This window comes from Asparagus officinalis, chromosome 10 (assembly GCF_001876935.1).
Source record: "Asparagus officinalis chromosome 10, Aspof.V1, whole genome shotgun sequence".
Lineage (NCBI taxonomy): Eukaryota > Viridiplantae > Streptophyta > Magnoliopsida > Asparagales > Asparagaceae > Asparagus > Asparagus officinalis.
Genome location: NC_033803.1, coordinates 9,278,709 through 9,296,410, shown reverse-complemented (window position 1 = coordinate 9,296,410; position 17,702 = coordinate 9,278,709). Strand labels below are relative to the sequence as shown.

The following is a 17,702-nucleotide window of genomic DNA, read 5'->3' as shown; positions in this document are numbered from 1 at the left end:
TAGGGGTTCTCCTTCTCTTTTGCTCATGTGCTTGGCACATGACATGTTAAGACTTGATGATGTTAGTGTTAAAAGTGAAAAAACTTCAAAGATTTTAGTGAAAAAGAGAAAGTTTACCGGAGTTATGTGCGAAACCCCTCAAATAAAGTTAGGTCTCTAGGAAATACTTAAAATAGTTAGGGGGCTAATGTAAAAATGAGCCAAAACAAGCTTTAAGAGGGCGGGATTATTGCAAAATTTACCCTATTGATATTCCCACAAAAATTCGGAACCCCCCGCCCCCCCCCCCCCCCCCACATCTCAACTTTAACACTCCAACCTCGTATCCCCCCACATACATATCGCCAAGCACCCACTCACTGGGAGCTACTCACCAACACTAACTAAAGCAAACAAATGCAAATATCCAAACTCATCACCTTCCTCCCCCTCCTCCCCTTCCTCCTTCACTCTCCACACTTGTCCAATGCCAACCAACCCATCCAAGCCATCGTAGTCCTCGTCCTCGAGAATCGATCTTTCGATCACATGCTCGGGTGGCTCGACAAGGATAGCTCTTCTTCTCCTACAGTTGACGGACTCACCGGCGAAGAATGCAATCCTCGGTCGACTGAGGAGGGCCTCGGGTCCTCTGTAGTTTGCGTCTCTGATGATGCTCAGTATGTCGACCCTGACCCCGGCCATTCTTTTGAGGTAATTAAGTTTTACATAAATATTTGAGAAATTGTCTCGTTAGTACAAACATTTGTTTGGTGAAGTCTCAAATGTTCTCTGCTAAAGGTTTTGTTGAAATTTCCATATGGTACCCCTTTGCAAATCAAATTAATCAATTGAACTATGTAAAGAAAATGGATTGATCCCCGGTCGCTAGCAATAAACGTCAGTAGTACGTACTCTTCCTTTGAGCTACATCCCCAGCTGTTCTTTTTTCGATGTATGTCTGCAGAATTACATAAAGAAAAGTTCGGTAAAGAAAATGGAAACCCAAATCTGAATTGTTGGAAAAGCTGACCAAGATTACTGTCATAATTATTCTGGAAAAATAATTTTTACTCAAAAGATTCTCTATGTAAATTATTTTTGAGCTATAATTTGCTGAAAGTTTACCATAATTTCTAAGGTTTAAATATTTCGTGAACCAGAATTGCTGCCGCCACATGCAGTTTACAGTTAACATCAGCTCCTTGTTTCTGTTAACAATTTCACTTCTTCATTTTGTTCATGTGTAGTGCTTTATAACCCCACTTCCCTCAGCAACTCCCCCCCCCCCCCCCCCCCCGCGGGGCGGCCCTCCCAAAAAAGTAGTAATAATAATAAAGCTTGTTGTAACTTGTAAGTAATTCGTTCACAAAGTATCATTTGAGCTATTTGTTAATTTACGGAACACTTTTCTGTTGGGGAGTCCGAAGCAATCAATCAGATCTTTGCCCTTCCGGACCTTGTGTTGAAAGTAGAAAAATACCATAAATAAAGATCAAACCTTGCAAAAGTAGTAAAGGAGACGAACACACAGATTTAACGAGGTTCGGCAACATGCCTACGTCCTCGGAAGCCACACCACACAATTCTTTTATTAATTGAAGAAGAAATACAAGCTCTCAAACTAGGGTTTAATCTCTCTGAGATTCTCTCTCTTTTCAGTCAAAAAACTTGTTAGGATCTCCTATCTCGTCGTTGTTGGCTCAGAAACCTGCTCAAATCAGTCACTATTTTCCTCTCTAGTGCACCACCAAGAACACAAGGGAAGCTCGGGTACAGGTCTGGCCCTCAAACACACACAGAGGTGAAAGGGGGGGTTCGTACAAAGCTCTTCGGAGCGCAAAGCTCAGGTAAGGGGGGAAGATCGATCGCACAAAGCTCACAGGAGCACAAAGCTCTTCTTCTTCCCTCTTCTTCTCACAGAGCTACTACCCTTTTTCTTTCCTTCAGAGCAACATCGGTCTTATAGAAAAGGGGGGCAGCCGACACTGAGAGAAGAGCTAGGGTTAGGAGCCGACCTACACAAGTGGGAGATGGGACTCACAGCGGCGGCCATCAGATCACAGAGATCGGAGGAGATTTAGAACTATCGGGTAGGAGAAGAAAATAGAGGGGCTAGGGCACATCAGATAAGAGAAGAGGGAACTGGGCCTATTTGGTAACGGGCCATCTTATTAATTGGGCCAACAAAAATAACAACAAAACTCTCTTTTTTCGTGTCTTACAAACCCTAAAAATGTTTGGGGTATATATAGAGTTCTGGTAGAAACAGAATTCAAAACAGTTTAGGAAACTGTTTGACTACGTCGCGGTCGACCGTGGCGGTCGACCGTGCAAATTCTAGAGAGTTGAGTGCGGTCGACCGCGATCAGACGACAAAAGCTCCTCAGATTCTAGGGAGTTGAGCAGTCGACCGCGATCAGACCCAGTCTCTTCTCAACCTTGTGATGTTCGCGGTCGCCCGCCGCAGTCGACCGTGGATCTATCAGGTCGTTTCCTTCGTAGTTTTGATTCCAGCTCTCGTCTCAACTTTGGGTCTACACTTTAGACTAATATTTTCATGTACTCCTTCAGCTGAACCATTGTTTCTATTAGACATCTTCTGCTGAATCAAGCTCCAAAGTTATGAAACAAAATTTGAGCTATTTTATGCAACAATATTTTTTTTTCTTTTCTAAAATGTTTTAATTTCATGTCCAGTAGTGAAATTTGAATCTGAACTCAACTGAACCGTTGTTTCTATTAAACCTCTTCTGCTGCATCAAAACCCTAAAGCTACATAAAAAATCTCAGAAGTTCTATGCAACAATACTTTTTCTTTTCTAAAATGTTCTAATTATGTGTCTAGTAAAATTTGAACCTGAATTGTTCTGACAGTTTTAACTCATGTCATTTTTAACACTAGGCCGTCAAAGAACAAGTTTTCGGTACCTCCACCAACAGCAATATCCCAACCATGTCCGGCTTCGTTGAACAAGCCCTCACAATCTCCGACGATCTCTCCACCGCCGTCATGAAGGGCTTCAACCCTAAATCCATCCCAGTGTTCACCAAACTCTCCCAAGAATTCGCGACTTTCGACAGGTGGTTCTCCTCCCTCCCGGGCCCCACGCAGCCCAACCGCCTCTTTGTCTACTCCGCCACCTCCCACGGTGCCACGAGCCACAACAAGTGGCATCTCGCCAAAGGGTATCCCCAGAAGACGATATTCGATTCATTACATGAAGATGGGCTGGATTTCAACGTGTACTTTGAGAATGCGCCAACGACGTTGTTCTATCGGAATATGAGGAAGTTGAAGTATGTGAGGAAGTTCCACAAGTATGGGACGTTCTTGGATCATGCTAGAGATGGCAGGCTTGCTAGCTTGAGTGTGATCGAACCTAGGTAATATTTGAAAAATTCTCCTAAATACAGTTTGATCATTCTAGTCGAATTTGTATGAAATTAACTTGGACATAAGACATCACAATGATACGTAGCGTCATGTAAACATGTGCATCAAAAACTTGATGATTGTTTAACTAAGAAAATGAAAATAAGGGATTAAAGTGTCACTTTAATTTGAAATCGTAGATGAATTTTCTGTCATTTTTACAGACTTAAAGTAGGAGAAATTTTCCCCATAGCATAAAGTATAAGTGTACACTCTTTATTATAGATTTGGATCCGAAAAAGTGAAGGTATAAACTATAGAGAAATATACTTTTTAGACATCAGGTGATCTGAAAGTTCAAAAAATAATGTACGGATAATAAGTGTCGGGCTAATCCCCCGTATATAGTTCCTTGGGTATATCTGCAATTGATCCTTTTTTGTATATAGTACCCTATTTGAGTTTCATGAACGAGATTTATGCTGATGGAGAAAATTTACCAGGTATTTTGATATGAAGGGAAAACCAGCAAATGATGATCACCCATCGCATGATATCGCCAACGGGCAGAAATTAGTGAAGGAAGTGTATGAAGCCTTGAGATCTAGCCCCCAATGGAATGAGAGCCTTCTTGTTATTACGTATGATGAGCATGGAGGATTTTATGATCATGTTGTGACTCCATACACTGGAATTCCGAACCCAGACGGGATTCTGGGCCAAGATAATTTCGGGTTTGATCGATTGGGTGTTCGGGTTCCAACGATTGTGGTCTCGCCTTGGATCAAGAGAGGAACAGGTAATGAGGTGAAATATTTTGGTTTTATTTTATGTCTATTGCAAAGTTAGTCAGGCACAAGATCAGTGTATAATTGTGTCAAACGGTTTTTTTTTTATGGTATGCAAAGTATAATATTTTTCTACAAGTTTCGACATTTACAGAGTCACACTAGATTTTGAATTTCTTCTGATTAATCTACTATATGAAACTGAAGATACGCTCAAATTCAAGTAGGCCAGCAAAACTCAGACTCGGATTGCTACAAACATGCGCGAGCACGAACATACATTTAGGAAACAATGAAGAAAGAAAGGGAAACTAATAGGCCATAAATCTTTCAACTTTGAAGTTCAATTTGATGTGCACATTCTACTTAATCTCACGTTTCATGGTCCTAAAAAAGCAAATATTGATTCTGTGATATTTATGATTTTGTGCCTCAGTTGTGAACAAGCCAAAAGGACCTGCGGAAAACTCAGAGTTCGAGCACTCTTCAATACCTGCAACGATAAAGAAGATGTTCAATCTCACCTCAGGCTTCTTGACACAAAGAGATGCTTGGGCTGGGACTTTTGAAGGAGTCGTTACTGAGCTAACTTCGCCTCGAACAGACTGTCCGTGTATGTATCATCTCCATCGCCTTTTTCGTTCATCTCTCCCTCCCAAAACGGTAGAACTATTACTATTTACTGCTCTTCATAAGTTTAAAATAGCTCAGCAGTACTACCTTATGTTCACAGGATAAATTATCTACTTTAAGATTTGTATAGCTCTTTGTTTCAGCTATTTGGTGGGTTTATGAAATGCACCAAATTGAGAAAAATGATACGATCATAGTGAAAGGCTAATTGGGGATAGACCCCTACAGTATCCTCCTTAGTCTTATTTTTGTAGATAAACCCCCTGAGTATATTTGCAATTAACTGTGTAATTAACCAAAGAAGTGAATTCATGTAGCTGATTGCAAAAAATAGGATAAAGGCTCCGTTTTTCTTGGTGTTTACGGACAGAATTAAAAATAAAAACTAAATTAGTCTTGCTTAACTTCTTACAGTGGTTTTACCGGATGTTCCTCCTCTGAGGACAACTCAAGCAGATGAAGACCGTTATGTTTCAGAGTTTCAAAGTGAGATAGTCGAGTTGGCTTCTACCCTCAACGGTGATCATTCGTTGAACATTGAAAGCCTTGAAACGAAAAGGAGAATGAAAGTAAAGGAAGCCGATGGGTATGTTGATCGTGCAATCTCTAGCTTCTTTAAGGCATGTGAAGAAGCCATCAGCATGGGCTTGGAGGAATCGACGATAGTGAACTTGGAAGCATCGGATACTACGACAGGAGCTCCATGATCCAATATTTTGCTTTTACTTGCTTATAATGCATGCAGGATTTCTCTTGATTTTTATTATATTTGGTTGATGGAGTATGTCAAAATGTAGAATAGTACTCTTATGTTGTGGAGTTTTTCTACGTAGCTAGACTTCTATGTAGTTTTTCTAGTTTATGTAGAAAAGAACTAACATCGGCAATGAATGGGTGTTGCAGTCTTTTGCTTAATACACTACAGGACTGGTACTTCCAGACTGCGTTGTGTGTATGTTTTCTGTTCTTTTCTTGAATTTGTTGCTCGTAGCGGAAATTTCGGCAGCACAACAAGAGAGTCAGGTCGCAATAAGAATTCCAGTCTCACCAAGGAAACAAGAATCTGAAGCAAAATATCTCAACCAAGTGAGATATCAGCTCTTCCTCTCATCGGTTTTAGGACTGGCCTGTCGAGGGAACCTAAAAGCTATTACAAATCACACAAATAACGAGACAACCAATTTTTACGTGGTTCGGCAAATAGCCTACGTCCACGGGACAAGGAGGGGGAGATCTACTACTAGAGGGAGAGATTACAACTAGGGTTTACAATCACTCACAACCTAAACCCTCAAACAAACTCTCAAATCCCTCACAATCCTCTCACACCCGCACAAACCCTTGCACACTTCTAAAAAAAAAATCAAAGTTGATATATATATGAAGTATTCGGGTGGGCCTTGGGTTTCCGCGTGGGCTTCAATCACGTGGTGCCCCCCACGAAGCCGCGTTCACAATTCTCCACCTTGGTGAAGTTTTCTCAAAACTGAGCCAACACCAAAGCAACCAAATGTCGGTATCTACTCACCAAATCGGCTGCATCATAAAGACTGCCTACGTATCCTCTTGTCCAAGGAATCAAGCATTACGTAGTTCACCCAAATGGCCGTCACCGGCCTCAATAATCACGAATATGCAACAAGCTTCGACAATGATCAAACTTGTTGCTCGGAACCACCTTAGTGAGCATATCCGTCGGATTATCCTTCGTATGGACTTTCACAATCTCCACATCACCATCTTCAAGAACATCCCGATCGAAGTGATAACGAACGTCAATGTGCTTCGTTCGAGCATGAAAAACCTGATTCTTCGCCAAATAGATAGCACTCATGCTATCACAATGAATAGTGACGGACCTCTGCGATATACTAAGTTCCTCTAAAAGTCCTCGAAGCCAAATAGCCTCCTTCACAGCCTCCGTAACCGTCATATACTCTGCCTCCGCCGTAGACAAAGCTACCGTCGACTGTAAGGTGCATCTCCAACACACAGGTGCACGTGTCAATGTAAACACATACCCCGTCGTAGACCGGCACTTATCCAAATCCCTGGCATAATCCGAATCAACATAACTGATGCATAGTTGCCCACCTGTAGTGTCCCGCTCATAAACCAAACCAACATTGAGCGTACCTCGAATGTACCTTAAAATCCATTTCACGGCGTCCCAATGACCCACTCCAAGAGCATGCATGTATCTCGAAACCATGCTCACCGTCTGTGATAAATATGGCCTTGTACATACCATTACGTACATCAAGCTCCCAACCGCACTCGCATATGGAGTCTTCGATATCAACTCTCGATCTTCAACTGACTTCGGTGAAAGACCAGCTGAAAGCTTCAAATGGGCTCCCAAAGGTACACCAACTAGCTTCATATCCATGCTAATATGGAATCGTTTTAGAACCTTCTTCAAATAAGCCACATGTGTCAAACAAATTCTGCCATTTTTCTTGTCTCTACCGATCTTCATCCCTAGAATACATTTCGCCTCACCCAAGTCATTCATCCCAAACTCATTTGAAAGCTGAACTTTTAACCCATCTATAGCCGACCTGGAAATAGAGGCAACCAACATGTCATCGACATAAATAAACAAATAAATGTACGCTCCTCCTTTTAACTTGCGAAAATATACGCAAGGATCAAACTAGCTCCGAGTGTACGAATGACCAATCATAAAACCATCAAATCGCCTATACCACTGTCGAGGAGACTGCTTTAAACCGTATAGCGATTTCTTTAATCTGCAAACCAACTTATCTTTCCCTGCAGCTCAGAATCCCAATGGCTGAATCATATATATTTCTTCATCAAGATCACCATGAAGAATTGTCGTCTTCACATCCAATTGATCTAACTCCAAACCATATTGTCCCATCAAAGCTAGCAAAATCCGAATCGAAGAATGCTTCACCACCGGAGAGAAAACCTCATTATAGTCAATACCTTCCTCCTATGCATAGCCCTTCAAAACCAACCTAGCTTTGAACCTTAATGGAATGCCCTCAATGCCCTCCTTCTTCGTGTATACCCACTTGCAACCAATTGCCTTCCGCCTCTTTGGAAGCTCAACAAGCTCCCATGTATCGTTCTTATGAAGAGATTACATCGCCTTCTGCATAACCACCTATCACTGCTCGGCCTCTCTGAATATAGTAGGCACCAACTCATCGATACTCTCCATCGGAAGTGCATACGTAACTGTGTCGGTATACCGTGCTGGTATCTGTATGTTTCTCCTCTATCTCCGAACCGCAATTGAATCCTGAACCTGAGCCGTCGGTCCTTGATCCTGCACATCAGTACTCGTATCCCCGTGTCATTGTCGTGCTCGCCTGGCGTTACCTCAGTCGGCATTCTAATGGATACTGTACCATCTGGACAATATGGAGCTGCATCAATCTCCACCACCTGCGATATCTCCTCCGTCGGGTCGCTCTCCATCTGATAAGAGCTGTGAAGCTTCAAGATAGAAGCCTCATCAAACGTGACGTCCCTAAGCTTGTATCCCTTGACACCACGCTTGAATCCTACAAATATGGCCTTCCTAGCTCGAGGTTCCAACTTATCAGTTCTCACATGATAAAATACAGAGCACCCGAATACCTTAAGCTGGTCATAATCTCGTGCTGGCTCTCCCGACCACATCTCCATAGGGGTCTTCCCCTCAATCGCAGATGAAGTCAGCCTATTAATAATGTGGCTCGCATATGTAAGTGCCTCAGCCCAAAAGATCTTCTCCAAACTACTCTGCGACAATAAGCATCGGATCTTCTCCAGTAAAGACCGATTTAACCTCTCTGTCACCCCATTTTGCTGCGGTGTATGACTAACCGTGAAGTACCTCTCTATGCCCTCGTCTCGACATAGCTGCAAAAAGGGGTCTGAAGTATATTCATCACCGTTGTCGGATCGTAATGTCTTGATCTATTTCCCCGTCTACAGTTCTAATCTCTTCTTCCATTCCACGAATATATCTAGGACTTCACTCTTCTTCGTCATGGTGTACACCTAACAATGCTTAGAATAGTCATCAACGAACGTGACGAACCAATGTCGACCACCAAGTGATGCAGTCTTGATGGGACCTGTCACGCCCCGCTTCCCAAAATACACGGGAACCGAAACGTGAACAAGCCCGCGACGTATTAGATCTACGCTAAGCGTCTGGAAATAAGTACAATGCGAAGTCACAGGTCCCCGATCACACATAGCAAGAATACAATGAACAACTCAGAATGAAAAAGATACATATCACAAATGAATATCATCCAAGACATAATATTAGGGTCAAACATGCCCTTATACAAATATGAACAAATGAATACTGAAAAGATACAAAATACATTGATCAAATAGAAATGGAAGGTAGTACAAAAGAAAACAGAGGACTAATAACTAAGCTTCAGCTTCTTCTGCTCCGTCTGCAGGGCACTCCTGCTGAGAATCCTCTGGCTCCTAATGATTTCCCAGCTGAACCTGTGTCTGACGTACACCAGAGAAAACAGGTGTACGTCAGGTGCATGGCACACGGCAAGACCCGACCCCACAAAGAAAATAGAACGAATGGAAATCTAATGCGAAAAACGATACGATAACAGAAACAACAAAAGAACGTACAACTGAAATCCAACAAAATCAACATGCAATCCACGACCAAAACATGATAATCATAAGAATACGTAAATCAATCGGGTAATAAAATCATGCAGCTAGCGATCAGAATAATCATCCAAGTCACAAGGGCATACACTAGATGGAATTAATACCTAAAAATCTACAACTCGAGACGTAGTACGTCGAGCGAAATAATCCAAACAAGGAAACCCTCATGTATATACCATATGTCTCAAATTGCAGATAATTAAATATTAATCCCGATCTATGTATGAAAAGAACAACACTGATCTACATCTCAACAAAACTAACAAGGTCCACCATAAAGCACGCAAGGATATTATTCTTGTTTTACATGTTATTTGAATTGGGGAAGAATATTTTGATGTATATAATCGGGTCCCCGTAAAGTCGTCCGGGGGCCGCCTTCAAGTCAAGTATTGGCCCTCTGGCCCATGTATATAACACTCACGATATCACGATAACAAGAAAGCGCTGTGCCCGTTTATATACATGCTATATTCTCCGTCCAATCCCCCTTTATAACCCCATGTTATCAAATTAATTAAGCAACTGTACATGAAATATTGTGCACTAGCCACGGAGTTACCGTGGAACGACTTCTGTAAAACTATGAATATAACCGTGACCCACAACACGTCCGATCAAGAGTGCATCGTCTAGTCAATGCTATAATAATAATAATAATCAAGGAAACCTCATACCGGGATATCGATATCGAGGGAACTCGGGACTCCTCACATCGGGATATCGATGTCGAGCAAGTATAGCCATGCTTTGAAGCACGCTTATAAATCATACTTTTAACAGAAGTCGTCTTCATGTACAGTCTCTCCTATTGGGTAACAACTAAGTGATAAAACAACAAGCTTCCACACAGCTATTCATGTCAAGCAATCCCACGCAGGTAATAATATATTACAGACTAATTTAATTAACCAATTACTAACAGATATAAATATTGAAATGGCAAGTCACATAATAATTTACGATAAACTAATAATTAAAATAAAATAATCAAGGTTCGGGATCTTGCCTCGGGTTTCGTCGAACGATTCAACGTTGACGGCGCGAGACTACGGATCCGCGAGCGGCGGCGACTACGGAGGTTGGGGTAGATCCAAGAACGGATCTGGGAGCTGACGGTGTCAATGCATCGGGCTGAGGTCGTCGGCGGTGAGGGGCAGCGACTGGAGGTTGATGAGGAGGTCGGGGCGTTGGGGCTTGGTGGAAGGCGTGGCAGCGGGCTGAGGAGGGTGGACGGAGGAGGGGGAACGACTGGAGGCGGTGGAGGGTCGAACGCCGGCGGTTGCTAGGGCGGATCGAGAACAGCAGTTGGAGGAGATGGAGCTTGGGGTTGAGGGGGTAACCGGAGCTCGTGGATCTGAGGGCGACGGCTCGCTGTGAGGCGGTGACTCGGAGGAGGTCGGGTCTCGTGGACGAGAGAGAGGAAGAAGGAGATGATGTGTACGGTGGTGTTGGTCTGAAGAAGAAAGAAGGAGAGAGAGATTTGATTGGTTGGTTGTGATAATGAGGAGAGAGAGGAATAATAGAAGAGAGAGAAAGAGAGCTGATGATGAGGAGAGAGAGAGGGGATTGTGCACGTGATTGGAGGGTTGGTTTAGGAAGGAAATCAAAAAGCTAGAGAGTGATTAGGGGATTGATTGGGAGTTTATGGAAAGAATTCAAAGGGAAGAAAATTAAGGGAGGGAAATAATTACGAAAATTTTACATAATATTCTGAATAAATATTATATTAATAAATAATATTAATAAATTATCAATAACCAAATATATTTATATTTATATGCTAATCTATGCTCAGAATCACATTAATAATAATAATATAGATGATATAAGTGACCAAATGATTATGAAAAAATTCACTAAATCATAAATTAATATTTAGTAAAAATAATAAATACAAGACTATATATTTTATTTATTTATTTTGAAACTCAGAAAATTTCTAGAAATTAGGAAAATGTTAATAAAATAAAATTTAATATTTTAAATACTAGAAAATTTATTTAAACATGTATCAAAAATTACGGTTGTTACATCCTACCCCCCTTAAAACAAATTCCGTCCTCGGAATTAAAATAAGAACCCCAGGTACAGATATGGAATGATATCCATAAGCAGATGAGACAAGAAACAAGAAACAATGGAAGGTTACGAGATAAGAAATAGTGGAATGTTCCGGAGTCAAAAGTGATAAGATAGGGACGAAATGAAATCTATCAAGAAATAGGATAAGGGCTCAAGAATAGTCTTACGGATGAAATATGATATGTTTCTAAATTGTCCATCATATTCTTACTAGTGGAAATTCGGGACCGTGATCGGAACCGTGACCTGCATGGGCCACCAAAAAAACCTGTCACGCCCCGCTTCCCAAAATACACGGGAACCGAAACGTGAACAAGCCCGCGACGTATTAGATCAAGGAGAATAAATAAAAATAAATGTTTCTCCTCAACCTAATACGCCAAGCGTCTGGAAATAAGTACAATGCGAAGTCACAGGTCCCCGATCACACATAGCAAGAATACAATGAACAACTCAGAATGGAAAAGATACATATCACAAATGAATATCATCCAAGACATAATATTAGGGTCAAACATGCCCTTATACAAATATGAACAAATGAATACTGAAAAGATACAAAATACACTGATCAAATAGAAATGGAAGGTAGTACAAAAGAAAACGGAGGACTAATAACTAAGCTTCAGCTTCTTCTACTCCGTCTGCAGGGCACTCCTGCTGAGAATCCTCTGGCTCCTAATGATTTCCCAGCTGAACCTGTTCTTCCTCTAAGTCTGACGTACACCAGAGAAAACAGGTGTACGTCAGGTGCATGGCGCACGGCAAGACCCGACCCCACAAAGAAAATAGAACGAATGGAAATCTAATGCGAAAAACGATACGATAACAGAAACAACAAAAGAACGTACAACTGAAATCCAACAAAATCAACATGCAATCCACGACCAAAACATGATAATCATAAGAATACGTAAATCAATCGGGTAATAAAATCATGCAGCTAGCGATCAGAATAAACATCCGAGTCACAAGGGCATACACTAGATGGAATTAATACTTAAAAATCTACAACAAGAGACGTAGTACGTCGAGCGAAATAATCCAAACAAGGAAACCCTCATGTATATACCATATGTCATTATTAATCCCGATCTATGTATGAAAAGAACAACACTGATCTACATCTCAACAAAACTAACAAGGTCCACCATAAAGCACGCAAGCATATTATTCATGTTTTACATGTTATTTGAACTGGGGAAGAATATTTTGATGTATATAATTGGGTCCCCGTAAAGTCGTCCGGGGGCCGCCTTCAAGTCAAGTATTGGCCCTCTGGCCCATGTATATAACACTCACGATATCACGATAACAAGAAAGCGCTGTGCCCGTTTATATACATGCTATATTCTCCGTCCAATCCCCCTTTATAACCCCATGTTATCAAATTAATTAAGCAACTGTACATGAAATATGTGCACTAAAGGCCACGGAGTGTACCGTGGAACGACGTTCTTGTTTAAAACTATGAATTATAACCGTGGACCCCACAAAAGCACTGTCCGAGTTTCAAAGAGGTGCATTCGTCTAGTCAATGCCTATAATAATAATAATAACTCAAGGAAAAAACCTGCATTACGGTGATTCGATATCGAGGTATCTCCGGGACTCCTTCACATCGGGATTATCATGTCGGAGCGAGTATAGCCATGCTTTGAAGACACGCTTATAAATCATACTTTTTAACAAAGTCATTTTCTTCATGTACAGTTCTATCCTATTGAATAACAACTAATGATAAAACAACAAGCTTCCACACAGCTATTCATTGTCAATGCCAATCCCACGCACACGGGTAATAATATATTACAGTGGGGACTAATTTAATTAAACCCAGATTTTACTAACAGAATATAAATATTTTAAAAATGGGCCAAAGGTCACCATAATAATTTTAGCGAGTAAACTACATAAATTACAAATAAATAATCCAAGGTCGGGATCTTGCCTCGGGTTTCGTCGAACGACGATTGCAACTGTTTGACTGGCGCGAGCTAGCGGATACCGCGGGCGCGGTGGAAGACACGGAGCGTTGGCGGGAGATCAAGAACGGGACCATGGGATTTCTGGACGCCGTCAATGCATCGGGCTGGAGAGTCCGTCGGCGGGCGAGGCCTGGGCAGCGGACTGGGAGGTTATGAAAGGAGGGGTCGGGGCGTGGGGCTTGTGGAAGGCGTGGCAGGATAGAGACGAACGGCAGCGGGCTGGAGGGAGGGTGGAACGGAGGAGTGGGAACGACTGAGGCGTGTTGGAGGGTCGAAAACGCGGGCGGTTGCGTGGGGCGAATCAGAGAACAGCAGGTTGGCAGGAGATGGGAGCTTTTGGGGTTGAGGGGGTAGGTAACCCGGAGCTCGTGGGATCTGAGGGCGACGGCTCCGCTTGGAGATTCCGTTTGAACTCCGGAGGAGGTCGGGTGAGCGTGGAACTCGGGTCTGGTGGGGCGCTCGGCGGCGCCGAAGCGCGGTTGGTCGAGGCTGCTTGTTCCGATTTGGCGCCGGGGGAGGCCGGCCTTTTGGAGGGTGAGCGGCGGGCCTAGGCGGTCGTGATGGTCCGAGCGGTTGGTGGAGATATGGGGGGAGATAGGCGGTGCTGCAGGGGGGGAGGGTCATCTCGGTCGAAGCTTTTGATGACGAAGGGGGCGGGGCCGGCCTGGCTTCGGTGCAGGCGAGGGAAGAGCCGGTCGGGAAATGGGTCAGGGCGGCGGGGGAGAGAGGAGGGCGATGGGGGCTGGGTTCATTGGGGAGCGGGACTGAACAAGGTCGTCGGCGACAAGGGGAGGTGGTGCTCAGGTGGCCGGCGACGGGATTGGGTCTCGTGGACGAGAGAGAGGAAGAAGGAGATGATGTGTACGGTGGTGTTGGTCTGAAGAAGAAAGAAGGAGAGAGAGATTTGATTGGTTGGTTGTGATAATGAGGAGAGAGAGGAATAATAGAAGAGAGAGAAAGAGAGCTGATGATGAGGAGAGAGAGAGGGGATTGTGCACGTGATTGGAGGGTTGGTTTAGGAAGGAAATCAAAAAGCTGGAGAGTGATTAGGGGATTGATTGGGAGTTTATGGAAAGAATTCAAAGGGAAGAAAATTAAGGGAGGGAAATAATTATGAAAATTTTACATAATATTCTGAATAAATATTATATTAATAATATTAATGAATTATCAATAACCAAATTTATTTATATTTATATGCTAATCTATGCTCAGAATCACATTAATAATAATAATATAGATGATATAAGTGACCAAATGATTATGAAAAAATTCACTAAATCATAAATTAATATTTAGTAAAAATAATAAATACAAGACTATATATTTTATTTATTTATTTTGAAACTCAGAAAATTTCTAGAAATTAGGAAAATGTTAATAAAATAAAATTTAATATTTTAAATACTAGAAAATTTATTTAAACATGTATCAAAAATTACGGTTGTTACAGGACCCCAAACGTCTATGTGCACGTAGTTCAGGATGCCCTCGTCTGATAAATGGCAGTCTAGAACTTCACATTCGTCTTCTTGCCAAGAATACAGTGCTCACAAAACTCAATCTTCTCACTCTTGGCTCCCTTCAATAGCCCCTGCTTGCACAATGTCTGTAGTGACTTTTTACCTGTGTGCCCCAACCTATAGTGCCAAAGTCTGCTCATGTCCGCTTCTGAAATAGCCGAAGCAACCTGGCCAATCTTGGTGCTTCCCTTCAGATAATATAAATTCCGATTGCGGACTCCCTTCATCATCACCAATGATCCCTTAGTAATCTTCACTACAGTATTTTCGAAAGTCAACTTGAATCCCTTCGCCTCCAAAGCTCCAACCGAGATAAGATTTTTTTCAGTTGAGGAACAAATCTCACCTCCTTCAACTCACGGACTACTCCATCGTGCATCCTAATCCGCACGGTACCTATCTCACAAACGTCACAGGATTGAACATTTCCCATGATAACAACACCCACGTCGACTTTCTCAAAAGATGCAAACCAGTCTCGCCTAAGGGTCACATGATAAGTAGCGCCGGAATCAAGCATCCAATCTGATGCATCCACATGGTTCACCTCTGGAGTAATCAGTAGAGAAAAGTACGAATCATTGGGATCATCGCCTTTCGTAATATTCACCTCATTGGCCTTTGGGCCCTTTTTCTTGTCATTCTCTTTCTCCTTGAGCTTCGGGCAGTCTCTCTTCTAATGTCCCTGCTCCTTGCAGAATGTACATTGGTTTTTTGCTAATTGGTGGCGGCTTCTTGACTTTGACCTTCCTCTATTACCACTTTTTGGATATGGGCTTCTACCTCTCGTCGACAAGGTCTCGCCTGAAGTGCTAGCTCGGGAAGTCTCCTTGTCCTTCCTCCTCAAATCGTAATTGGTCAATGTGTTAGTCACTTCACTATAGCTGATAGAAGATCTCTCATTCAACAAAGTGAGCACGAAGGTATCATACTCCTCATCCGGTAAGGATCCCAATAAGATAATAGCCTTGTACTTATCCGATATCTTCTCATCAACATTCGCCAAGCCCGACAATAACTTAGTGTAGTTGTTCACATGAGCCGCTAGCGAGGTACCTCTGGACATCTGAAATCTGAAGAGTTTTCGCAGCAAGTGCAACATGTTCTCAATACTCTTTGTGAGATACTTATTGTTGAGAATTTCCCACATCTTCATTGTAGACGTCACCCCAATCACATCATATTTCAGCTCCTGTTCCAAACCGGACCTGATCACCCCCACAAACATTCCTATTCATCTTCTCTCATACCGTCTCTTCATATTTAGGTGGCCTCTCGTGGATCATGATGGTCTCTTCCAGATTCAGAGCATTGAGCGCATCCTGTACGTCGCTCATCCACAAACCAAAGTTGATTTTGCCGTCATACTTTACCATGAGCGCATCCTGTACGTCGCTCATCCACAAACCAAAGTTGATTTTGCCGTCATACTTTACCACACTAATCTTAGTGTTCTGAAAACCAACTTTTTTGCCGTCATACTTTACCACACTAATCTTAGTGTTCTGAAAACCAACTTGTATTGTACTCGCCATCGACTTGCTGCTCTCATCTTCTTCTCTCATTGCAAACTAACTCCAAATTGTAGAGAAAGAACAAATTTGATAGAAATTAGGAACCACCCAACTAAACCCTAGATCGGATTCCAAATAGATCTCCTATCCACACGAGGAAAGCAAAATCTCCAATGGTAACTCCTAATGCTATCTCCACCGAAGCTTAGAACTCCAAGAACCAAGCTTCCAACTGAATATTCCTCCACCTAATCCAAAACACCCTAGATCTGAAATCTGGGCTCTGATACCACTTGTTGCACGTAGCGAAAATTTTGGCAGCACTTCGGCAGCACAACAAGAGAGTCAGGTCGCAATAAGAATTCCTGTCTCACCAAGAAAACAAGAATCTAAAGCAAAATATCACAACCAAGTGAGATATCAGCTCTTCCTCTCATCGGTTCTAGAACTGACCTGTCGAGGGAACCTAAAAGCTATTACAAATCACACAAATAACGAGACAACCAATTTTTACATGGTTCGGCAAATAGCCTATGTCCACGGGGCAAGGAGGGGGAGATCTACTACTAGAGGGAGAGATTACAACTAGGGTTTACAATCACTCACAATCTAAACCCTCAAACAAACTCTCAAATCCCTCACAATATCTCTCTACAAAAGGATGCACAAAACCCTAGAGAAGGGCTACTCAAACACAAAGAAACAAAACAGAAAAAAAACCGACTCTGTTCCTTCTTTGCTGCACCCGCCGCCAATTTTCTCCTGCTGTGATTTTTCCCGCAGCCGCAAATCTCCTCTCACACCCGCACAAACCCTTGCACACTTCTAAAAAAAAAATCAAAGTTGATATATATATGAAGTATTCGGGTGGGCCTTGGGTTTCCGCGTGGGCTTCAATCACGTGGTGCCCCCCTCGAAGCCGCGTTCACAGAATTTTGAGAAAATATGCTATTTTTTTAGAGTTATACTTGGTGTTTTAAGAAGATATGAGGCAGAACCAAACCATGCAAAAGTAGGAGTATGAGTTGTTTTGAATTCGATGGAGACCCTAATTGGATCATGTAATTGTGTGTTTCATTGGTTTTGATTTACTGGACTAAGGTCTGGATCGTAAGTTAATTAATACTTAATAACTGGCCTAT

General features: G+C 42.3%; 1 protein-coding gene across 1 annotated transcript; it reads left to right on the top strand.

Annotated features, from left to right (window-relative positions):
* LOC109825728 (non-specific phospholipase C6-like) lies at nt 313-5,682 on the top strand. The gene is made up of 5 exons (XM_020392605.1): nt 313-693; nt 2,885-3,366; nt 3,859-4,154; nt 4,580-4,756; nt 5,191-5,682. Exons 1-5 carry the CDS (start codon nt 397-399, stop codon nt 5,481-5,483), a joined length of 1,545 nt encoding a protein of 514 aa, XP_020248194.1. The 5' UTR covers nt 313-396; the 3' UTR covers nt 5,484-5,682.

Bases quoted from the DNA above. Each gene is read 5' to 3' on its own strand.
- LOC109825728 (XM_020392605.1), top strand. From the start codon at position 397: ATGCAAATATCCAAACTCATCACCTTCCTCCCCCTCCTCCCCTTCCTC. The intron at 3,367-3,858 runs GTAATATTTGAA...AAAATTTACCAG, and splicing joins TTGAGTGTGATCGAACCTAG to GTATTTTGATATGAAGGGAA. The intron at 4,757-5,190 runs GTATGTATCATC...AACTTCTTACAG, and splicing joins GCCTCGAACAGACTGTCCGT to TGGTTTTACCGGATGTTCCT.